The sequence below is a fragment of the Onychostoma macrolepis genome, chromosome 06 (assembly GCF_012432095.1).
Source record: "Onychostoma macrolepis isolate SWU-2019 chromosome 06, ASM1243209v1, whole genome shotgun sequence".
Lineage (NCBI taxonomy): Eukaryota > Metazoa > Chordata > Actinopteri > Cypriniformes > Cyprinidae > Onychostoma > Onychostoma macrolepis.
This window is the reverse complement of record NC_081160.1, coordinates 18405669-18429917: the sequence shown is the minus strand read 5'-3', so window position 1 is coordinate 18429917 and position 24249 is coordinate 18405669. Positions and strand designations below refer to the sequence as shown.

At 36.4% G+C, this 24249-nt stretch overlaps 4 protein-coding genes across 5 annotated transcripts; 2 read left to right on the top strand and 2 right to left on the bottom strand.

The window, feature by feature from the left end:
• Positions 1 to 175: 175 nt before the first annotated feature.
• Positions 176 to 8603, bottom strand: dnai4 (dynein axonemal intermediate chain 4). The gene is made up of 17 exons (XM_058779151.1): positions 8470 to 8603; positions 8050 to 8209; positions 7773 to 7951; positions 7534 to 7643; positions 7258 to 7414; positions 6939 to 7078; positions 6660 to 6842; positions 6107 to 6292; positions 5374 to 5528; positions 5197 to 5283; positions 4802 to 4953; positions 3776 to 3933; positions 1968 to 2071; positions 1770 to 1868; positions 1452 to 1678; positions 1206 to 1359; positions 176 to 1106 (listed from the first exon to the last, which is right to left on the bottom strand). The coding sequence occupies exons 1-17, from the start codon at positions 8517 to 8519 to the stop codon at positions 1029 to 1031; spliced, it is 2379 nt and encodes a 792-aa protein (XP_058635134.1). The 5' UTR covers positions 8520 to 8603; the 3' UTR covers positions 176 to 1028.
• Positions 8604 to 8679: 76 nt separating this feature from the next.
• Positions 8680 to 11837, top strand: pars2 (prolyl-tRNA synthetase 2, mitochondrial). Of its 2 annotated transcripts, none has more exons than XM_058779169.1 (3): positions 8680 to 8864; positions 9428 to 10011; positions 10804 to 11837. In XM_058779169.1, the coding sequence occupies exons 2-3, from the start codon at positions 9454 to 9456 to the stop codon at positions 11683 to 11685; spliced, it is 1440 nt and encodes a 479-aa protein (XP_058635152.1). In that variant the 5' UTR covers positions 8680 to 8864; positions 9428 to 9453; the 3' UTR covers positions 11686 to 11837. The 2 variants fall into 2 exon arrangements, with proteins under 2 accessions (XP_058635152.1, XP_058635151.1); XM_058779168.1 differs by having other exon boundaries at positions 9341 to 10011.
• A 407-nt stretch (positions 11838 to 12244) lies between these two features.
• Positions 12245 to 16665, top strand: ttc4 (tetratricopeptide repeat domain 4). The gene is made up of 10 exons (XM_058780165.1): positions 12245 to 12600; positions 12749 to 12866; positions 12976 to 13137; positions 13261 to 13338; positions 13439 to 13563; positions 14630 to 14716; positions 14819 to 15060; positions 15755 to 15839; positions 15958 to 16040; positions 16127 to 16665. Exons 1-10 carry the CDS (start codon positions 12490 to 12492, stop codon positions 16227 to 16229), a joined length of 1194 nt encoding a protein of 397 aa, XP_058636148.1. The 5' UTR covers positions 12245 to 12489; the 3' UTR covers positions 16230 to 16665.
• On the bottom strand, positions 16620 to 23976 carry ttc22 (tetratricopeptide repeat domain 22). The gene is made up of 10 exons (XM_058780164.1): positions 23646 to 23976; positions 23322 to 23468; positions 22935 to 23009; positions 21424 to 22015; positions 20764 to 20819; positions 20518 to 20633; positions 19670 to 19788; positions 19201 to 19362; positions 18290 to 18442; positions 16620 to 18053 (listed from the first exon to the last, which is right to left on the bottom strand). Exons 4-10 carry the CDS (start codon positions 21982 to 21984, stop codon positions 17544 to 17546), a joined length of 1677 nt encoding a protein of 558 aa, XP_058636147.1. The 5' UTR covers positions 21985 to 22015; positions 22935 to 23009; positions 23322 to 23468; positions 23646 to 23976; the 3' UTR covers positions 16620 to 17543.
• Between the last annotated feature and the right edge of the window lie 273 nt (positions 23977 to 24249).

Genomic DNA, 24249 nt, shown 5'->3' with positions numbered 1-24249 from the left:
GCTGCAAGTGAGAGTTGACATTCAGAAACATTGTTTTGATTATTATATTATCCACCAAACCCACTAGGGTTATGGGAACGCTGGAGCCTATCCCAGCGTCTCAGGCCAAAGGCAGGGAAACACTGAATATTATATTCTATTATAAATGTCTCTTAATTAAATTTTAAATTCAGAAAGCATACTTAATATAATACCAACTTGTCCTTCAACACAAAAACTCATTTGGGAAAGTGTTTTAAAATGTATAAATGACCATATGCCATATGGATTAAAAGTCCCATATACATTAGTAAACAAGCAGGATCCATTTCCTGTCATAATGTCACAGCTGTTCTTTTTAAAAGCTCTCTTATATAAGCGGAGTTGCATCTTCTTCGCTAAATTGTTTGATTTGTACTAAAAAGCTCAGATGATAGATTTTTCAGAGATGCAAGAGAGAAAAACAGTTCAGTAATGAGTCATTTCTAAAAGTGTGATATGGTCCTCATGTTGTAGATAAGCTGTAATGTGTGGAGGCCAAGTGGTAATAAAACTGTCTGTCCATTACCATAGAACAAACACTTACATTCTGTCTGTGGTTCCCACAAAAAACAAATAACAAAAAAACGATATCGTATGACAATATAGTATAGTACTTTATAACAATTATTTGGGGAACTTTTTTTTTTGTTTTGTTATTCACCAATGCCTGAATGCAAAAATGCTTTCAAAATATATTGTTTGAAACACAAGCCTGTTATCTCCAAAATTGTTTTGTTTGTTTCTTTTTTTACAATATATATTTAATATTACAAATCGATGACCAAATGTAATGACCAAAGGCTTAACAAATACATTCACCTAATCACAATTAACCATACTATAATTTTGTTGTTGCTTGTTGTTTTGTAAGAGTATTTTTATTCCTACAAAGAAGCACAAACAGGCAGTGTGCTGTAATCCCATTGTTATGTAAAATGGAGTCGCTCAGTCTGCCAGAGAATATAAATTATGATGATGGAGTGGTAAAGACAAACAGCCTGACCCTCCTATGCATCTCTGTCAGTCTTTCCTAATGTGTGTTGACTGGACAGTGTGGTCCGAATTACATCCTCCAACGCCTCCACCTACACAAGAGATATAAATGATTTCGACATTTGAGTAAATGGGTTACTTTGAGTATGGCACAGACCGAACATCATGGAAATGAACAGATAAGGCCTGACCTGCGTGCTGTCTCCAGCAGGGAGGTTCTTCAGCTTGTACACAGTGACCTGCCCCTCACTGTCCCCCACCAGAACACAGTCTGTCTCAGGGGTGAACAGCAGAGCCGTCGGATTCACTCCCGGACTGGTCACGCTCACAATCGTCGGGTCCAGACTGTTAAAGAAAAATGGAGTGCACCAAAAATGATGTTAAAATTGTTATTATTCAAAACTATAAATCTTATTGAATAGAACGCAAGATCTTACCTGCTGACTCTCAGGTCCCAGATCTCCACCTTGCCATCACGGACCGCTCCAAAGACAGTAGCACAGTGTGGGGACCACATGATATCAAACACAACCTTCTGACCAGAGGTGAAACCCAGCACGGGTTTCGAAAGATCCTGTCTCCACAGATAAATAGTCCAATCTGATGAACAGCTTAGGAAAACATCTGGACAGAATGGTGACCATGTAACCTTATATACCGGACCCTAGGGAAAGGTGCAGAGTGAATAGGAAAAAGTAAGTGTAAATGTTTAAAGATATATGAAGAAGGAAAATGAGACAAACATTTCTACATACTGTGTGGGCTTTGTAAGTTTCCAAGAATTGTTCGTTATATGAATAAGAGCACTTGTGAATATGACCTTCCTCTGTTGCAGCCAGGTATATTTTTGAATCCTGTGAAATAACAACATGAGCTAATAAGTCTCTTTCGCAGCTTTCTGATATTATGTGTGCATATGTGAGATGTACTACTGTTTTCAAGGTAGGCCTCACATTAGGATGGAAATCGAAGCACAGCCCCGGAGCCAGGGATAAGATCTTCGGGTTCCACCGCTGGTGGTTGACTATCATGTTAGGCGACTTTAGTTTCATCAGATCTAACTCAGACAAATTACAAATTAGGCAACACATGGCTCAAACATTCAGAAATGAGGCTATTTCAACAACAACAACAAAAAACTAAACGTTTGCCTACAAAACCACCACTGGCTCTGCACCCCTTTACCTGAATTAATTACTTCAGACTTATGTGCCCTCTAGAAGCTTACGTTCTGCTAGTGAACGTCGCTTTATTGCGCCATCCCAAAGAGGCACAAAATCACTTTCACAGACTTTTACATTAACTGTTCCCTCCTGGTGGAATGACCTGCCCAACTCAATCAGAGCAGCTGAATCCTTAGTCATCTTCAAGAATCAGCTAAAAACACCTCTTCCATCTTTATTTGACCCTCTAACTCTAGCACTCTCTATTGTAATTCTATTCTATTAAAAAAAATAAAAAATAAAAATAATACTAGGTTTTGTAATCTTTTTGTATTCTATCTATTTGTTTTCTTTTTATTTATTATATAATAAAAAAAACTTGAAGATAACCGTATTTTCATTGTCTCTGAGTCACTCGAATTCACAGTAAATGCTACTCCAAAATAAAAGCTCTATGATTTATGATAGATAGATAGAGAGAGAGAGATGTAATACCAGGAAAATAAATTAATTAATTAATAACTTGATAAAAACAAATATAGTACATTTGTAATAAAATTTAATCCTGAATTTATTTTTTATTATTTTTTTCCTTTGTATTATTTTCTGTATTTTATTTATTTTTAAATGTATTTCTTCATGCATTATTTTTTTTATATTTATTTATTCCCACATGTATTTATTTCCAGATTTACTTATTAATTTATTTCTTTTTACTTTTCGGTGTGCAACATGGAAATGAGGAAGGCGGTCCTTGCGGAGCTCTGGTGAAACACTGGTCGAGAACTCATGCAGAAGCATCAGATTAAATTAGCGCAAGACATCGAAGTTTGTTAAAATAAATAAAAAGTTATTTATCGAAGTTATTCATTGAAGTTAAAAATAAATAAATAAATGACTGAATTAATTAAATAAATCTAAAAAATAAATGAAAGAATAAGTAAATAAAAGTTAAAAAGAATAAAAATAAATGTAAAATTAAGTACATAAAATAATACATAAAAATATTAAATTAATATTTAAAAGGATTAACTGAATTACAAATGAAATATATTTATGTCATCAAGTCATTTCTTTCTTTATTTTCCTATTATTACATTTCTTTATTTATTTATCTATATATTTATTTTATTTTTAATTTCTGCAGGTTTGGTCCTCCATAAGATTTGAATGCAAAGTAAAAACAACCATAAATATGAGTACTGTAATTGTACTTTTATTATATAAAATAATAATAATAACAAAAACAATAATGCACAAACCATTTCATGGTCTGTAAAAATGGGCAGTAAATTTTCTGAAGTTACCAGTTGTGGCAAAATATTAGTTTTAGCCCGTTTGTACAGTATTAAGGAGTAGTCACATCTGCATGGGAACTTTTCTGCCCTTATGCAAAACTCCCAATCACACAGATTCCTATTAAAATGACTGGATTTTGCCTGCAAAATTTCACAAAGCACAGATAAACATGATTTCTCCTTAATACAAATATGACTAAAATATGAAATGCAATTTTTTTTTGTGTGTTCTTGTTTTGCAAAATGAAAAAATAAGAAGGTGATTAAATGATGACATTTTTTTTCCCCATTTGAACATACCAACACATTCCAGGCCTTTGTAGTGGATCCATTTGCTGATTCTTCCATCACCTGATACAGAGACGAGCATTTCCCCTTTATCCTCTCCAGCCAGACCTGTGTCATGATCAACCCATCTGAGCTGCCACACCGGACACGCGTGCATGTTGGCGCAGTCACTGTTAAGAAGATGACATAGCATTGTGTACACAAACAGTGTCCCGATATTGCGTTGACTTCACTACTGTCAAATTCAGAATCAGCAGCATTACGAGCACTAAAAAAATAAAGATAAGATCTGTGGCCGGTTATATAAAATACTTAAACTAGTCTTACAAGTTTGACATCTCATTTTTCATAATCATTTTTTTAAAAGTCTGTTACATAAAAATGTAGATTGGTTTAATTTGAATACCAAAAAATAAGAGGCATAACCCCTTGGCTAACTGCTAGTTGGTCATACTAGTTCTTAAGAGACTTAACAAAGTGGCTAAGTCTTTGTAATATTTCTGAATTTGTTAAAAAATAGTTTTGATATGCATATACTCCATATAGGCACTATATGACTTTCAGGTTATATAGATCAGCAATTCTCAATTGGTTTTAATTATGTATGTATGTGTGTATGTATGCATTATTTTTTTTCATCAAGTGTCAACATAGTACCAAAATCGTTTATCATGCAAAAGTAAACAAAAATTACTATTAGAAATGATCATGAACTCCATAGCAAATGCAATATGCAAAATTACATGCAAAAAGGAGTGTGACTTACCAGCCTCATAAATGAATCTTCTGAATATCAGGAATAAATAATTGGCTAGATTTTAGATAAATTACCAAACAAATTACAGAGTTCGATTGAATGTATGATGTCTTTGAAGTCTATTTATATTGCTACCCTAACTATATGCACATCATTTTTGGATGTTTTTTGGGTCGCAAACCACCAGTTGAGAACCACTGATACAGAGAAACCTATTGTAACTAAGTTACAACCTGTAACTTCCTGTTGCTGATCAAAAGAAGGAATGCTCACAGCCCCACCTGCTGTCAATGATGGGTGTCTGTTCTGTGGTCTGCACATTATAGATGGCAATGGTGCCATCATACATTCCTACTGCCAACTGATTGGCATTACAAGCTGAGAAATCCAGAGCAGTGACTCCACTCTCACAATGAAAGATTCGGTCAGGCCACTGAAATATATGAACAAAGAATATTCACAGAAACACAAGATGATATGACATGCTAAGGCATACAAACAGGAAAAAAAATACAGTGGCTTTTGCATGCCCTTATATTATTTTTGGGGCCACTGGAGATGAACACAATATTTAAATGAACAACTCTTGAGGCATCTGTATAAATAAAATACTTAATAAACACTGTTGCACTGGCTAAATCTGATATTTATCTTTGTTCTGAAGTGTGCAGAATACCGTGGGGTTCTTCAAAGACCAGCAGCACACAAGTCCAGGTTTCTGATCTTTGAAATCAAGCTGTCCATATCCCACAGCAAGAAGATCCTGCAGGGAATCACATGTTGTTCAGCAAAGATTACAAAAAAAATTGAATGAAAGATTGTGAATGAAATGTGTTGGTAAGATGGATAGTACTGGGTTTTTCTTGTTCCAGGTCATACTGCTAACATTTCGTCCCTTGGTGAGTTCACACTTGAAGACCCAAAGATGCTCAAGGAATGGGCTCAGGGAGTTTTTAGACTGCTCTGTCCAGCTTTCCTCCTCTATTTGTGTCTGCACACAGTCTGGGTCTGTTCAACATAGCAGTATAAACATTCTAGCAAATAGCAAATATTCATATCAAAATATTTGTGACCCTGGACCACAAAACCAGTCTTAAGTCTCTGGGGTATATTTGTAGCAATAGCCAAAAATACATTGTATGGGTCAAAATTATCCATTTTTCTTTTATGACAAAAATCATTAGGATATTAAGTAAAGATCATATTCCATGAAGAAATTTTGTACATTTCTTACCGTAAATGTATCAAAACTTAATTTTTGATTAGTAATATACATTGCTAAGAACTTCATTTGGACAACTTTAAAGGTGATTTTCTCAATATTTTGATTTTTTTGCACCCTCAGATTCCAGATTTTCAAATAGTTGTATCTCAGCCAAATATTGTCCGATCCTGACAACCCATACATCAATGGAAAGCTTATTTATTCAGCTTTCAGATGATGTATAAATCTCAATTTGACAAAATTGAAACTTATGACTGGTTTTATCGTCCAGGGTCACATTTATATTCAGTGACAAAAGACTACTGCTACATTTAACGTCTGATCTTTTTTCATATCTAAGATGCTAAACAAAAGACATCACCCTCTATTACAGGCATCTGTCTGTATGCAGCAAGCTTGGGCTGGAAGATATTGGCCAGAACCACTCTTTCCATCACGGCCAGATCCTGCTTGAATTTGTCTGACTGTAAGATCAGCTCAAGGTCTGGCTCTTCCTCCACTGGAAGCACACAAGTCATCTTTTCGAGATGAGCGCTTGAGCCACTGACTGAATTAAAAGGATACAAATTCATGTATTTTTAATGTGAAATAACTGCATTGCTTGTTTTAAAGAGCCAAATATGAAACAAAAAGAAGAGGAAAGAAGAATGTATTATTGGCATACATACATATACATATACAAGATTTTTTTGACAGCCACAGTACCGTAACCTATCATGAGCTATCATAATTTAACCTGTCAGTGATTATGTCTTTTTAATTAGTTTAGCTTCTCCCGAATGACAGATAAATTTGTACCATAATAGAACACAGTATGACTGGATGCACAAGCTGTTTATTTTCTTATCCTACTGTGCAGAATTATATGATTATATATCCACCAGTTGGAAACCATTACTCTAACATTTAATTACCTGTACTGGTGGTGCTAAACACAGACATGCTCTGGTCAGGACCACTAGGGTTCAGGAGGTGACTCATTGAAGAGGAGACTGGGATAGTCGCCTTACTTCCTTCAGCAGACACCACAGTGTTTTCAATGACATCACCTTCATTGCAGAATGAATCATACATGTCCCAGGTGGTGCACATGACAGCTGGGTAGGGAAGTTAAAAATTGCATATAAATAATGAAGTCCCTTTTATTTTAAGGGCAGATTATACAGTAAATATACTTTGTGTTGACATTTTACCTTTGTCTACCATTGTAATGCTATCACTTTGGACCTCCTTCGTCTTTGGTGCATCATTGAATGTTTGCATTGATCGCTCCACATACATATCATTGCCCTGTCTGTTGTTGCACAGTTCCGTGTAAGCGTTGTTTCTTTCCCTTTTAAAATGCAAGAACAAAAAACAGCCAGATTAGCACCATGGAAAAAGTGACTGAGCGTGTTTAGCTAGTCAAAAGAAATACAAATAAATTGAATGTCCGACAAGTCAAATGTCATTCTAGTTCACAGAACTGACTAAATCTTATTACTGGGAAAAATGATAATAAATGTGACTCACTTGACTGCTTCAGCGTCCTCTGAATCTACTGACACAGACACTGCAGGAATGTCCAGCATCCAGATGGTCTCCGTCTCAGTCAGGTAAGAATCCACCACCCTGTCCATTATGTCCTCCCTGACCTGCTCTTTCACCTCCTCTCTACGAGCCTGAACATCTGTATGGAGCAAAAACACCAAAATTTAGTGGAATATCAGAATGCTACACTGGAACATTAATTCATCGGATAATGAATGAGGAAACTTGGCAAATAAAAATATGAATGGAAATAAAAACCTGAAAGACTGCTGGACAAGTCTGGTTTCACTAACAAGTCTTTAGTTTCATCAGTCACTGATTCTGTTGTCTGGCTTGTTCTGGATGCTGAAACGCTCCCGAAAAAAGACCTGACATGACAGCAGAGATCACTTTTTTGTTACTATAGCAGCAAAAGTGGGATAGTTCTGTGTGGTACAGATTTATGTTCACTCCAAGTGTGGCAAAGAAGTAATATTTTGACATTTCCCCTCAATTACTTTGTAAATGGTCCAGTAAAGCTTGCATTGGTGGTCTGGAAGGCTACCGAGGGAAAGTCTGTCATGGTAGTCCATGACGTATCATGTGCAGGGAATATTCCTTGTTTAGGCTGTAAAACCCCAGGATCTGGATTATATAACAGGTGAGGAGTGACGTCCTGCCCATGTTCATCAAACACCTGGCGAAGTAAGTACAAATATAGATACTCTTAGAAATTCAAAAAATCATATAGGGAATACAGTACCACATACAAATTCATAATAAAACACCCATGACCTGTACAGTGTGTTTTGGTGTTTGGGCCAAGCTCTTGTCCAGAACTTTACTGTCGCTTGCTGAGCTAAAGCTCTTTCCACTGATTGAAGGGTTGATGGTCTTTGTTATGCTTTGATTCACACGAAATACTCCAGAAGATACGTTCAGTGTTTTGGATGACCTGAAAGAAAGAAAACCTGCTTTAGCCAATAAGGCAGAGACGTAAACAAACCAATTCAAGCCAAAATAATAAATTGTAAAGGACTAAATATGCAGTTTAAAAATAGTTTTAGTAGTAGAATGGCATCAAATCTTAGGATACTACTTTAAAACTCATATACATAAATTTCGTATGTACTGGTTGTGACATGCTGACTGGCAGACTCAACTACAATTAATAATAAAGTGTTTTAGTTGCTCTTTTGTTATGTATGAACTTACTTGGCGACTTTCAGAGCGGTTCTCTTCTGTTTGACTGTTGTGTTAGACATGTTTCACACTTTTAAAAGCGAAAAATAATGCAGAAGCGGTTAGCTTGATAGTTTGAAGTTACATGCAGGACAACAAACCGGTGCTGAGGCTTCTTGTTTGAAATTTCCATAGAAACAGACTCCTCCTACTAGACCTTTACAGTGCGCGTTTCTACTTCCATGCAGCAGGCGGCGCTGTGGTGCACTTGTTCGCTGCGCGATTTACCAGAAGAAGAAGGTCATCATTCTGTCATATGGAGAATTTTAGTTTAGTTTTTTATTCATGTGTAAAATCACCAGTTTCCAATTAATGATCTCAGATTGATCTGACACGATTTTACAGGTATAAGCAGGACACAAAACACGGTAAGTTTGACGTTTGTTCTGTGATATAATGTCTTCTGTGCATGTCTTCGCTTCTAGCCAGTCTCATTGACAGCAGATAAATCAGATCAAAAGTATCAAATTCTGAAGCTGGAGTTTTGAATACATTTGTTTGTAGTTGTTTCGCCTAAAATGTACAACATAGTGTTCGTTTTGACATGTTAACAACATGTTAACATACTCAATGACAATGATTAAACCATAAAGAATATTTCATAACTGTAAGTCTCTCTCTCTCTCTCTCATATTAACGTAAGTAAATATAAGACATTTTTTCTTAAATATTACGTAAATGCACGAGGATACCTTAGTATTCTATATTTTTACGAATCAGCAAAGCATATAATAGGTAAATATAACATTTTTTGACTATATCTCTGAAATTTTATACAGTGTAGAAAAAATAGTATATTTTATGAATAACAGACATTTCATTTCTCCATATTTTTTTTCTGCAGGTGCATACTCTTGTGTGGAATAATTGGTTGTCCACTGTAAACCATACCTTTGTTCACGGTGTTCTCTGTTTGTTTCTTCATCAAAAGTCTCAGAGAATTTATGCTGTCAAAAAATGGAGGTGTTTATGCATCACTGTTATCGCAAGCTCCCAGCCCTCATGTCCAGGACGCTCTTCAAAGCATTAAAAAGAAGCCACATCAAATGTGCCATCCACACTTCTCCCCTCGTCTCTGTCCCTTCCAAACCAACCATCCCACCACTGCTTGTGTCTCGCCTCTTCCAGCCGTCCAACTTCCGGGAGGGTCAGGAGGGAGGAGACTTGACATGTCGCAGCCAGAGACTGATGCTGCAGACAGGGCTTATCCATTCCTCCAACCCTGGCTGCTTCTATTACTTACCAGTCGCTCTGAGGTCCATGGAGAAGCTGGTTCGGCTCATTGATGAAGAGATGCATGCGATCGGTGGGCAGAAAGTTGACATGCCGGCACTGTGCAGTGCAGAACTCTGGAAGAAGAGTGGCCGCTGGGAGCTTATGGGGAAAGAGATGTTCAGGTTACTGGATCGGCACAATGCTGAATACTGCCTCGGGCCGACTCATGAAGAAGCAGTTACAGAGCTTTTTGCTTCCCAGACGATATCTTACAAGAAGCTGCCACTTCTACTGTACCAGGTATCTTCACTGATGCTTTTTTTTTTTTTTAAATAGGGCTTAACGCTTTACTTGCCTAGCCAAAATTGTCACTGGCAATAAAATAAAATTAAAAAATGTAATTAAATTTGAATGAATGAAAAAATAGTTAGGCCTATTGTTTTTGTTGTTTTTAACCCATGTAATCTTGTATTCTAATAAATAAGGTTATGACACCAACATTTTAAATACCATTAAATTTCACAATTATGAATTCCAAAAAAACTACAAACCTAACTAATATTAAGTTGATAAAAACTAATAAAACAAGTAAACAGTCAGTAATAAATCCAAAACAAATAAATTATGAGGAATAGCACAAAGAAATACTGTAGAACCAAGATACAAATGTGGGAAAAAATCATGTCTCAAGTAAGTCAAACAATAGTAATCAGGTACAGAATTCCTAAGCAAATAAATTTTTTAAATATTGCATAGTTCTTGACTCAATAAATTAAATGGAGTAATCCTTAAGAAAGTTAATAAAGTTATTTTTGCCAAGCGAGTGATTTTCTGTCTTTTGTTGTTTGAAGACCAATGAATAATATACATTCATTTTCTTTTTCAGTTGTTTACATTAACTTAAGACATAACTGACTGTGTTTGCGAGGATACTTGCCAAGACGGGCATTTTGACAAAATTTAGTGTGTATTTGTCCGTTCAAGCGCAGTTCTGTCAACTGTCCCGAGAGTCTTTCTTATTGTGAATCCCTAACTACTGTTTCATGTAAATATGTTATGTATGTAAGTAGATAACATGGTTATGTCTTGCAGGTAACACGCAAGTTCCGTGATGAACAGAAGCCAAAGTTTGGGCTCCTACGTGGCCGGGAGTTCTACATGAAAGACATGTATTCATTTGACATTAATGAAGAGGCAGCTCTTCTTACATACCACTCTGTGTGTCAATCGTATGGACGGATATTTGACCGACTGGGCTTGAAGTGGGTGCAGGTACAAGCTGCCACCGGCAACATAGGAGGCACACTTTCCCATGAGTTTCAGCTGCCAGCAGACATTGGCGAAGACCAGTTACTTGTTTGTGGAAACTGTGGCTTCTCTGCCAACATTGAAACCATGGAACCAGGGCAGACTGAGTGCTCACAGTGCCAAACGGGCACACTGACTGAATCCAAAGGCATCGAAGTGGGGCACACTTTTTACCTCGGCACAAAATATTCACAGGCATTTAGGGCCTTGTTCGTTAATGCATCCAATGTGCCTGCAGTGGCTGAGATGGGGTGTTTTGGACTTGGCGTCACTCGAATACTTGCTGCTTCTATAGAGGTTATGTCATCCGAGGATGCTATTCGCTGGCCTGGGTTGATCGCTCCTTATCAAGTGTGTGTCTTGCCACCTAAAAAGGGCAGCAAAGCGAATGAAGCCACACAAGTGGCTGAGGAACTGGCTCAAAGCTTGGGAAACAGTCTACCAAACTTGAGAGGAGAGGTGGTACTGGATGACAGGGTTCAGATGACCATTGGTAAACGACTGAAGGATGCTAAAATTTTAGGGTATCCATATGTGGTGGTGGTAGGACAGAAGGCTTTAGAGGATCTGCCCAGCTTTGAGGTGATTTGTCAGCAGAGTGAAGAGACCATGTTCCTTAGTAAAGAGGGGCTAGTGGATCTTTTAAGTAAAGTTGAAACTATCTAATATTATTTTATAACATTTTTGCGTACATTTTACAGGCTAAGTGTTCAAGAGAGTTCAAGCATTGCTTGTCTGTTATAAAAGTATGTGATGTAGAAATCTCTGTAATGTTATAACAAGGAAATGTTGATAATAAAATAGATCTGTTTGTTATATTTTTGTCATTTTGTTCTTGTCATAATAGAGCCACCAAGATTCACTAAGTGTAATCTAAAGCATTTGAAAAAGAAATAAATTAACTCAGTAATTGTTTTCAGCAAGTTAAGGTAAGTGTTGCCAAATCCTTTAATGGAAAGTAGCTAAAGTCTGCTCGAAAGGTAACTTATGCTAATAAGCATATTTAATGCGTCACAGATGACAGTGATTTTCCAATCAGTATATGGCCATGTAAAAAAAGTTGCCAATATTTCATGCCTTCTAAGATAAATAAATTATGCGACCCTGATTTAATTACGTGGTCAATTAAATATTTGATACAATATGATCAACACTTGACTTTATACCGTATTACAAAGTCTTTTGATATCCTTTTCCTTGGTATCACTGACAGAAAACAGGTTTTGTTTCACTCCAGACCAGCTGGTGGCGGTAATGCGTCTCTAATGTGTGTCAAGCAGCACAGGAACATCTTGCTTGCTGAGGCCATGTGGTTCTTTGCTATAATTTATTCACCGTTTTATCGCATTTTGAAGTTTTATGTTTAGCTCCTAATAGCGGATACTCTTTGAACACTGACGAGTTAAGATACATCTGGTACCACATTTATTTAAGTGGAAATAGCACAGAATTTTTTTAAAAAGAAAAACAATGGCTGCACCAGCGCAAGGCGAAGACAGTGACGACGGCATAGATGAATTTATGGAGAAGTTTAAAACACAGAAATACAAAAATGCCTTTAATGAAAGCAACTGGGAGGAGGTAAGAGCTGTCGCATTAGTGAAGTACACTGGTTACAGTATGTCACTGCCGAACATGACGTTACTGAAATTCAAGCAGTGTGCTATAACATTGCATTTGATTGTCACAGCTTGTTATTATATATAAATACTAGTTTTAAATCTTGCAGGAGTTTGATAAGGTGCCCATGTTTATGAAGACAGCCCCAAAAAACATAGACCCAGAGAAACACCCTGATCTCGCCTGCATTCAGTCCATTATCCACGATGATGACAGAACACCTGAAGGTGTGCGAAGCTCTTTATTTCTTACTTTATTTTCGTTTTAATTGTTTCTTCATGTAAGCAGTGTACCTCCTTTAAATTACAATTGAATACATTAATTCTTTCTCCTCAGAGAAAGCCAGAAGTCTAAAGGATGAGGGGAATGAGTACTTTAAGGAGAAGAATTATAAGAAAGCTATAGTCTCTTACACAGAAGGATTGAAAAAGAACTGCATGGATATTGAACTCAATGCAGTTTTGTACACCAACCGTGCAGCTGCACATTTCCATTTAGGTACAGTCAGTATTCCCCCAAACACACACACAAGTCTATGTTAAAGTTATATTTTGCCTTGCAAATGTGTCATTATAATGAAGTTTTTCCTCTTTCGTGTATGAAATTATCTTTTTCCTCCAGGAAATATGCGTTCGGCTTTGAATGATGCCACAGCTGCAAAAAAACTGAAGCCAGATCACATTAAAGCTATAATCAGAGGTGAGTTGTGTCTATAGTTCTTAGTTGCTTCACGAAAGCAATTGTTTTTTGTGCAGAAAATAATTATGTACAAAGTACATAATTTTGGGTATGTATTTAGGTGCACAGTGCTCAATGGAGCTGCGTAATTATGCAGGAGCATTGCAGTGGTGTGATGAAGGTCTCGGGCTGATTCCCACCGACAAGAAACTACAGGAGCTTAGAGCCACAGCAGATAAACAGAAGGTAGAAAGTCCTGACAGGAAGCAGAAGAAAAAAAAGAAAATTTGCTGAGAATGTGCTCCCCCTCAGGGCATCCAAAATGTAGATGTGTTTGTTTCCTCATCAGAACATGTTTGGAGAAATTTAGCATTACATCTACCAGTTCATCTTCTGGAGTGAATGGGTGCCAGCTGATAAAAACATCACAATAAGACACATGATCCACACCACAGTGCATCAGTCTTGTGAAGTGTGTGTTTATAAAAAATAAATAAATAAATAAAAATCCATAACTAAGGAGTTTTAACTTTAAATTGTAACTTCTGGCCAAACTATCAGTTCATAATCCATAATAACACTTCCTCCAGTGATAAAGTCCATCCCCTGTTATCCTCTCATACCAAAATCCACTGATATATTTTTTTTTAAACTGTTTTGTTTCACTTGCAAACAGTGCTTGATTTGGGCATATTTCTCTCCTGATTCAGACAGGACAACTTTTTCACTGGAGAAAGCAATATTCTGGATATAGGACTTATGGATATTTTAACAGAAGAAATGGTTTGAAATTAAAAACGTCTCAAGGATAGATTTGTTTATTGCAAACACACACCTTTTTACTTTACAAGACATTAATTGATGGACTAGAGTTGTGTGGATTACTTTTTAGTTATTGTGATGCTTTTATCACCTCTTTGAACTCATTCTGATGGCACCCATTCACTGAAGAGTATTCAATGGTGAGTAAGTGATATAGTTCTAAATTTCTCCAAATCTGTTCCAGTAAAAAACAAACTCCTCAAGCCATGTAAGTTTAAAAATTTGGTAAATTATCATTTTTGGGTGAACTATTCCTTTAAAGCATTTAAGGTTTAAGGATTTACAGAATGTGATAAAGTGAGATTCAATTCCAGTTATTACAATTAAACTCTTCATTTTATTTGTTTGTAATTGTGCATTACCATCTTATTTTTTGCATTTTTTTCTTATTATAATCCCTCACTACCAAACTGTGCATATTTTTGTTTATAATGTTCCAATCTCATTTTCTTTGCTCTGATTGCTTCTGTTTAATGTATTTTTACTGTAGAGGGAAGCTGAAAGAGATGCCAGAAAGGCTAAAGTTAAAGTGAAGAAGGAGCAGAATGAGAAAGAAGCATTGTTAGCTGCCATTAAGGTACTGTAGATATAGAGTTTTATAATTAAAGTATTTTTTTAAAAACGTGAGTTCTGAAAGAGCTAAATCTTTAATGACTTTTTTTTTTTTTTTTTAACTTAGGAGCGTGGCATTAAACTTCTGAAGACCAAGCCTTCTCGACACAGGGGTTCAGACAGTGAGGATGATGATGGAGGTGCATCTAGAGCCCTGGCGGATCTGGAGCTTGATGGAATCGGCTCTCAGGAGGCCACAGGAGCTCATGTTTATATGGATGAGCAGGGAGTCCTTCACTGGCCAGTGCTGTTCCTCTACCCTGAGCACAGTCAGACGGACTTCATATCTGCTTTCTGCGAGAACTCCAGGTTTGTTACAAAGTCAAAATGTGTATCTTTATCATGAAGGAAGGACTAAATATTAAATTACTGCTGGAATTTGATTTATTCTTAAAAGTGCCCCTATTTAATTATGGGTTATGAAAGGTTCTTGTTTTGGGAGTCCCCATGCAAGGTCAAAAAACACTTTCATTTTCTTATAATATGCATTTATTTTTACCTTATTTGCTCAACGACTCCCAAACGATTCGTTTAACGATTCATTTTTCCAAACCCCTCCTTTGCGTGACGCTAATCTGCAGACATTGGTCGATTTCATTTAAAGCAGTATTTGTGAGCTTTTCCAAAAGCGGCACCTAGTGGCAAAGAATGAATGTGCAGTTTCATTCAGACCAATGCGAAAATCACGTTTTTCTCAGGTCTGCGTGCGCAACAAGTAGGCAGGCAATATGCTAATGTTTCATGTTGACGTCAACATGAAACAATTTGGGATTCGTTTTAAAAACGACTCGTTTCAATGATTGTTGACTCTTTCTTTCAAGAGACAATTACTTTATACACGGTGCACTTTCAGATTTAAAACTTTGCAGGATGTTTTCATTCACTTAGAGCTGTGTTACACACTGCATGAAGAGTAATTTTCAAAAATCCATAATAGGGGCACTTTAAATTGAAAATCTGTAAATATAGATTTGATTTTTATAACTTATTTTGGGTTGTTCAGCTTCATGGACCATTTGGCAGTAATGTTTGGTGAAGAGCTTCCCCCCTGGGATTCAGAAAGAAAATATCAGCCACAAAATCTACAGGTCAGTATGCAAAGAGATCTACAAAGAGACACCATCTTCTGATGCTAGAATTTAAATTAGATGTGATAAGATACCAAAAAAAAAAATTTTAACCTCAAATTTTTTTCTTTTTTTTCAGCTGTTTTTTGAGGATCCTGAAAAAAGAAACCTTTATCAAGTTGATCTTGAAAAGTCACTTCTTAACATTCTTCAGCACCAAAGGTATTTCAGAGGAATTTCCTCGAAGTAGTTTTATCACTGCTTAAATAGGTCTCTGATGTTTTTCCTCTCTATTTTGTTCTTTCCAGGTGCTCAGTGAAGGCAGGGACACCTAGTTTCATTGTGCTGGTATCAGGCTCTCCATTTTCTAAGCAGTTTTTATCAGGAAAAAAGGTCCAAAGATTGAAATGATTTTCTGTTTGGACCTTAAAAGACTTTAAATGCCTTGGCTATAAATCACCCTCCTGCTATTAAGGACATTTCTGCTCACCCCACCCTTTGAGAAAACTCTAGAGATTAAGGCAGAACTTTGAAGTGGATTTCTTTTGCTGCAACATCAATGATTCACCTTAAAAGCATGCACCATCCCAACGGGGGAAAAATTTATTTCATGTGCATTTGAGATATAAAACATTACAGGTGTAAAATACAGTTATAAAACTGATTATTTTTAGATATTTAACTCAGTAAACTTAAACCAGTATGACTTAATTTTTATTTTATTTTTAGAGGACACACAAGAAATTATTACCTTTGGAGCCCTTTGACTTCCATTTGTATTGACAGAAAACAATGAGACACTTCTTAAAATATCTTTTATGTTCCACAAATAAAGTAAGTCATACAGTTTTGGAATGTCATGAGTGAATAAATGATGACAGAACTCATTTTTGGGTGGAGTATTGCTTTAAAACAGTTTCTGGGTAAAATAAATTAGACTCAACGATGTTGGAGCCTTTTAGACAACATTAACCAGTGCTGGACTGATTTAGTGTTTACTATTTAATGCAGACCTCATTTACTGAGGTTTCATTCAGCTACATCAAACGATCTATGATTTTAATAAAAATGTTGAAACTGAAATGCCATACGGTTCCAATAAGCCATGTTTTTATGATTTTTATAATGACATTTTTTTATTACAAGTGATATTGCAAAATTTAACTTTTTATATTCCTCTTTTGCTTTAATGACAGCAGCACTCCAGCTTGAACCACACATTTGTGTAAAACTTGATCATGTTGTCCAGCATGATTTGAGAATGTTCCAAAGAGGTTCACATGATCAGTTTCACAAACTTGCTTATTTTATTAGTGATCCAGAAATAGTATAGTATTTAATGTTTTCATCAAATTAATCAATTAATTAAAGTTTTTCTTTTATTATTTTTAAAATCTCAGATTTTCAATGAGGTCTGAGACTTGTGAACCCCATAGTACATCTCCAGGTTTAAACACTTATTTCTTGTTTAACTGGCTCTTCTGGAGGAAAGAATTTCCATAAAGACAACATTCCAAAACAACCTTTTGGATTTTAACACCATAGTAATAATCTTAGAATTTTAGAACACATTTTCCTTGTTCATCACACATCACTACCAATACCTCTACTTTGAAATGAGTAGCTACATTATTACAGCTCATGGACATCACATAATTGCCCATCAGAACATTATCTGGATTCCCTTCCCATTTTCCATAGACTCTTTCAAATAGACATGGACCTTCACATTGAGAACTTTTTCCCTTGTGGCTGTACACTCTTCAGCAACTTTTTGACCACTTCCAACCTCCCTTTCCTCACCAGATCTTTTGAGAGCTCCGTCACCTCATCCGTGTGTGATCGGCACAGTACCTTCAACTCAGTCTGAACAATGTTTGCGCCGTATCGCTCTTCTGCCTGCTTTAAACATTCCTCTAATTGGATAATAGCTCGACCCGTGTCGTTCCCGCTCTGGGTGAAGCTCACTAGAATAGCCTGTAGCAGGCAGCGCAGGATTGCCGTGTCTTGGACACTAGGAGGTTCCAGTTCAAGCGCTTTCCTAAAACAGTCAATGGCGTTCTGCTCCTCTCCTTTCAGCATCAGGCAGCGACCCCGCAGGAGCTGTAGTTTAGAGATTGTAGAGCCCAGAGGACACTGCAGAGCTTTAGATAGACTGACCAGGGCCTGGTTTATCGCCATCTCATCGACCAACAGGCTCTCCTGCAGGGCGTCCACACCCATGTAGTAGTAAACCTGAAAGATGGATTTATTAGGCTCTTAAACTATTAACTATATTAGTAGTTAAGCTACCAGTCAAACATTCGGAATGAATGCGAAAAAAAACAGTGCTATTGTAAAATGCATTCTAATATACTGATTCTTTAAGTAATATTGATCAAAAGTGATAGTGAAGTCAGTAGCCTTAGTGAGCATAAGGGACTTATTCCAAATGTTTGACCATAGTGTATGTTTTATGTTCTCATATCTACCTGACCCAATTCCAAATGAGTCCTCAAACAGGGTCGCACAGCCAGAACACGTTCCAGATCAGCACGGGCCGCTTTCAGAATCTGACGGTCGGGGATGCCACCTTGGCCACACTTGGCTTTATCAAGATCCTTTGCATATGTGGTGACACTAAGCTGGAGAAAAGGTTGCAATAACATATTCTGAGGTGCATTAAAACTATAACAACAAGATTAGAAAAAAAAAATAGTGGGCAGAAATGAACACATATATAGAGCAGACCTAAAAATTATTTGGAAAAAATATCTTAATTTGTGTTCCGAAGATGAACAAAGGCAGAATTAAACTAACCCTTTAAAAAATGAAAGAAAGTTATATTTCAATGCTTTTGTGTTCGCTCAATTCTTTTGCACTCGTAAAAAGTATTTGTTTGCAAATGCACTGAAATTTTGTATTCTTTCCATCTTATATTAGTTCCATCACAAACGTTTTGCAAGTGGACCTAAAGTTTCTCAGGAAGTGCAATACATTTATGATTTATGAGAGAAAGCAAAAGCTTTGAAATAAATATTTTTTTCTCCCATCTTTTTTTTTTTTTCTTTTCTCTCTCTCACCACTGAACTGATTTAATCCACTAAAATTAGGGCCAATTAAAGGGAGCAGCTCTAACATAATTGGTTGTTTAGATGCAGTAACACCCACACATTGTGTCCATACATTTTGGATCACTTTTTATCATGAGTCACAAAGTGGGTGTTTCTTTGTCTTTGCAGAAGCATCTGCTTTGTCATCCTAGTTTATCCTATGGTATTATTCCAGGGGAAGTAATAAAAAATAAACAAATACACCGCTAATTTAACATATTCAATGTCTGTGAGTGCTTTCATATCCAGCCACATGTTAAAAAAAATTGGGTGGTAATTATTTTGCTTACCTTGGCGCGAGTGCAGTATGCCTGCCAGTTGAGTTCTGCATCAGGCAGGACACTCAGGGCCATGTTACAGACACCTGTGGCCATCTCTAGTTTGCCTGACAGGAAGAACACGTTTGCTAGTCTGTTGAGTATGAATGCATCATCCGTAGCGATCTTAATGGCCTGTGGAAATCAGCAGTGAGAACAAATCTAATCATTTAGAGTCTTTTACACTTCATCATTATTCACATAGTCATAGTATTGTTAGCTTTAATGCATAGGCATGTCAATTTATCAGTTTATGTTTAATCATATCAAACAGAAGCCTAAGCACATCTTTCTAACACCTGTGTCAAGAAACAACATGTCACACCCATACATGTTGTGGCTACAGAGGAAATGTGTGCAAATAATCTCAAGACTGGAATCTGATCTATTAGCTTGACTACAATAAGACGTTCTAAATTTTAACTGGGCTGACATACAGTACCGAACCGTAATACGTCAAAGGGTCAGATCCGGAGAAACCACAGTCATGGACTGACATTGGCACAGTGGAGAACTCCTCTGTCTGCTCCAGCATGAGACCAGTGTAACACCAGGCCAGGGCTAAAGAGTAATGAGAGTTACAAATACATTGTCTTAATGAGATCTGCTAGAAGACACTGATAAGAGGTCATTAAAGAGTCCCAAGCATGACATGTGACAACATAAAACCGGAAAGGCTGGTCTGTGGAACTTTTCACTTCTCCATTGGGGCCTTTGGTTGTCAAGTCAAGTCACCTTTATTTATATAGCGCTTTTAACAATACAGATTGTGTCAAAGCACTTAACATTAACAAATTGGAGGATAGAGTGTCAGTAATGTATAATGATAAGATTAAACACTCAATTTTCAGTTAAAGGCATTTCAATATAGCCAGTGCCCTCATTGAATGAGTGCCAGTGAGTATTTTTCAATGTGAAATAGACTAAAATTGTAGGAATGATAGAACTATAACAAGAAAAATGTATAGCCATGGATTAATAAATTGTGGGAATGAATTCCTACTTTGTGGCTACAAAGTCTTTTTATTCAGCATGTCATTTGCTGGGCTTCATACCTTTGCATTATACAAAATCGCAAAAATGCAATTATGAAAATAAACACATCATATATTGCATTTGTAACTTCGTATCCAATATATGCCACACATTTGCTGTATTTGTACATCTCACAACTGAGGGCCTCTGAGGACCATAATCGGTCCTTGATTTATGGTATTATCTATGAACATAAATCCAGCTGTGAGTATTGCTTTATTAAAAATCTTTATCATATCTACTTTATGAAATTACCTTTGAGATGTGTGTTGTCAGATTTTAGAGTCTCTGTGAGAAGTTTGAGGCCCTTGTTGAAATAGTTGAGTCTTGTGAGGTCAATGTCTTTTGAATCCCTTACAATTCCATCTAACCTATTAAAACAAACAAAGGTTATTGTTTTGGTTTATGATAAGTAATGGCTCCTTCAAATGCTTAGATAGGCAGTCAGCTGTTTGATGATGTGTGTGTGTGTGTGTGTGTGAAAAATACTTATGTAAATACCTTATGTAAATTGATGCCATTTTGAAATACCAACTTCTTTTTTCTTCTATTGGTATCTGTAAGAAATAAAGCAACATACAACAATGGACTATTTAAAAAAGACGGAATTTTCCTTTCCTTGTTATAACAGGTGTTTTCCAAATATGTTGTACTACTGTGTTTTGTTTGAGGGTTAAAGAAAATGGGTGAACTAAAGTTTAAACTTAACGAAATATGGTTATTTATATCTAAAAATTCATAACTCATTCAAAAACTGCAATTCTTATAAACAATGACAAATAAAAACTGGCTTGAATAAAAAATTATTCCAAAATATTTTGGGTGTCAACAATATCAAAAGCTGATATCATAACGTAGAAAAAGCTTAAAAACGTTTGCTATAATCTTTTATTATTATTTTATTTACAAAAAAATATTGTAATAAAAGTACTTCACTGGTTATTAATTTTTTTAATTTTTTTTTTATTTAGTTTAAAAAAAGACCCCAGCGGACCCTCATGACCATATATCGAGGTCAATAAGCCTAAAAATATCAGAAAATTTGACCTTTTTATAACAAGCCTAGTTTATAAAATATCACATGGTATAACTCCCCCAAAACATAATGATATGTGCTGTATGAACTATCTCCCTGTACATAAGAATTTGTGAAGTGCTCACCAGTTCCTCTCCGTTATCGAGTGCGCGGTTGTATAACATCAGCGCAGATGTCAGTCTCTCCTGTAAATCTTCGTCCCTCTCCAGCTCCACATCATGAAGATGTGCGTATGCCTGTTCAGCCAAGCACCGTGCTACCCTGAGCCTACAGTCTGCCTGGATCTCCCCCATCTCTGGGCCCATAAGGGCAGCCACACGCTCCATGCACTCCCCCTCCTCCAGCTCGCGACCCAGGCGATCATATACGTAACCCAGGTTGGCCCAGGCATTGAGGTTTTCTGGATCCTCTTGGCAGATGCTGTGAAAGGCCTCTTCTGCCATCTCCAGTTCGTCTACATGAAAGGCCAGCAGGCCCAGCATATTGCGCACAGCATACTGCAGTCGTCCCGTCTCAGCTTCAAGCTCAGCCCTGAGGCTCTCGCGCTTGAGCTGGGTATCCCGGTGCCGAAGGGTGACTGGTCCATTGGGTTCACCGTTCAGATTGAGCTCTAAATGAAAGTGGCCAGGGATGTAGGCCATCCCCTCAATCAGAGACTCAATGTCTTCCTCTGTGCTGTCCTCCATTGTCACTCGCGCACTCACTGACAATGCCTGACTAAGACAGAACAACTTATATGTGGGACAGGAAATACAGGTTTGAAAAGGAGGAGAAATGAGACATGATTAAGGAAAGAAGTTAAACATGTGCTTTCTTGCTTCCTGTAACAGGTTTCTCCACCCCAACATTGTGGTTTTTACATTAACTATGTTCATTTCAAAGGACAACATGGGTGTTTGCATCAGGAACTGTGTAAAGAATGAGTCTTGCTTTCTGAATTTGAGTGACACACCTTGGTGTCATGTAGGGTTTGCCATTAGCCATGAATCGGCCAAACAGAACACCACTTTAAATACTGCCAGTTGTAATAGAAATGCAATCCTCTGTATGTAGAATAACACTGTATTGTGTAGTGCTATTTCTATATCACAGCTTCTTGATCTGTGAGTGAAAAAAGTTTTTAGGAGTGAGATAAATGACACCAGACATGAGGAAGTTCATGTGTTCTGATAAGCATTTTGATAAAGATTTCCTTTATCATTATTCTCTGAGTGCTGAGTAATCTGAACTGGTTTAAGTGCTCTTGAATATAGATCATTATTATCAGATAATTATTACTTCAATTCTTCCCGACCTTAAGAGGGTCGTTTACCCAAAAATGGATATATAAAAATTATATCATCAGTAAGTCATGTAAACTTTTTTTTACATTACTTTAACTCATCAGAATAAGTTTTGTTTTGTTTAAAAAGTTATATGAAATTCATCTTGATTTTCTAAGCTGCTTTAATGTAATTTAAGTTGAAATGACTTGTACAACCAACTGAGCTTTATATATAGATATGTATGAATTGATGCTTTTGATTTATTTTTTAATATGTCACATGCAGTGAGTAAATGATGACATAAGATTAGATTTTTTTCATTTTAAACGTGTGCTTAAAAAAAATTCAGATAGCCTATATGAAATAATTACCTTGATCTTGAGTCAGTTCATAATTTCCATTTTAGATGTAATTTCCATTTATGACCACTAGAATGAATCCTTTCTCTAAATATGGAGAGCATAAAAAAACAACAGTGACATGCACATAGGAACTGTAGGTCTTAAATGACATGAAAACTGTTTCAGGTTGATAAAATTCTTCTGAATTTCTCAAATTCTCAGTGTTGCTCATCATTTCAAAATATCAAGTGGAGGAGTATGCATAAATATCTTATTTATATATTTTTTTAATATTTTCATAATACCATCTGGCTGGTAATAGGTCCCCATCATGACAAGAGAAATTTCAATGCTAGGCTTATATATTAAGCTCTCATTTTTAAGTAAATGAATGAACAGTTACACTTTTATGGTTACCTCAGACTGGAAATATGGGTCTGTTGTGTGAGGTTGTTCTCCTCACACTCCTGTTCTGTTTTTGTCTCTGATGACTATAACAGAGGGGGGATCCTCATTGTGCAGCCAGCAGATGTTTAATGATGTCATCTTGACATGGTCTTGGCCCTGAGAGAACATAAGCATGACACAGGGCAGAATAAAGACTCATACTTCTTGTCTAAATCTGCATTTAATTTCTGTATGTAACTACACACAAAACAGACCATGCATATCAGCCATGTGGTAATATGCGGTACAGGCCGCAACTTTTTTCATTAGTATGGAAACATACTGTCAACTCACCATTTACTGTTCGGACTTGGTTGGCAAGCAGATTACGGATAGGATTTTAGTGGAAACATATTAAATGTCAGTCTAGGATGAGTTTAGCAGACAGTGTGGTGCTTGATATTCGACAGTTCCAGTCTGAAGAGAAACTTCTCAAAATAATCACTCTGCACATACATTATTAAATGCAGACATTGTGTTCAGTTAGTTTTTCATCTTTTTGCTTAAGAATAGGACAGTTTCGTTTCTCGTTTCCGTGTGTTTCCAGGGCAAATATCACATTCAGATTCACAATAAGAAAATTTTCATGGAAATATGGCTAGAACTTAAATATAGTTTATAGTTAAAATACATATTCATATTCAAAATATTCGGATTAAATGAATTTTGTAAAGCTGCTTGACATTAGCCTACTTATTGTTATTAGCTAGCTATTATAGTGATTAAGGTAACACTTCATTTTACAGTGTCCTTGTTACATTACTTACTATGTCAATAACAGCAAAGTATCCATAATTACATGCAACTAACTAACTAACTAACTAACCCTAACCAAGTAGGCCTACATGCTGTCAATTAATATTACTCAGTACTTAAATTCGAGGTTAAATTTTGTAAT

Coding starts and splice junctions, on each gene's coding strand:
- ttc22 (XM_058780164.1), bottom strand. CDS start 21,984: ATGGAGGACAGCACAGAGGAAGACATTGAGTCTCTGATTGAGGGGATG. Junction 20,820..21,423: donor TCGATAACGGAGAGGAACTG/GTGAGCACTTCA, acceptor TATTTCTTACAG/ATACCAATAGAAGAAAAAAG. Junction 19,789..20,517: donor TGACAACACACATCTCAAAG/GTAATTTCATAA, acceptor ATTACTCTTTAG/CCCTGGCCTGGTGTTACACT.
- dnai4 (XM_058779151.1), bottom strand. CDS start 8,519: ATGTCTAACACAACAGTCAAACAGAAGAGAACCGCTCTGAAAGTCGCC. Junction 8,210..8,469: donor ACCGCTCTGAAAGTCGCCAA/GTAAGTTCATAC, acceptor TCTTTCTTTCAG/GTCATCCAAAACACTGAACG. Junction 3,934..4,801: donor ACACCCATCATTGACAGCAG/GTGGGGCTGTGA, acceptor TCTTCTTAACAG/TGACTGCGCCAACATGCACG.
- ttc4 (XM_058780165.1), top strand. CDS start 12,490: ATGGCTGCACCAGCGCAAGGCGAAGACAGTGACGACGGCATAGATGAA. Junction 13,138..13,260: donor AGCTGCACATTTCCATTTAG/GTACAGTCAGTA, acceptor TTTTTCCTCCAG/GAAATATGCGTTCGGCTTTG. Junction 16,041..16,126: donor AACATTCTTCAGCACCAAAG/GTATTTCAGAGG, acceptor TGTTCTTTCCAG/GTGCTCAGTGAAGGCAGGGA.
- pars2 (XM_058779169.1), top strand. CDS start 9,454: ATGGAGGTGTTTATGCATCACTGTTATCGCAAGCTCCCAGCCCTCATG. Junction 10,012..10,803: donor TGCCACTTCTACTGTACCAG/GTATCTTCACTG, acceptor TATGTCTTGCAG/GTAACACGCAAGTTCCGTGA.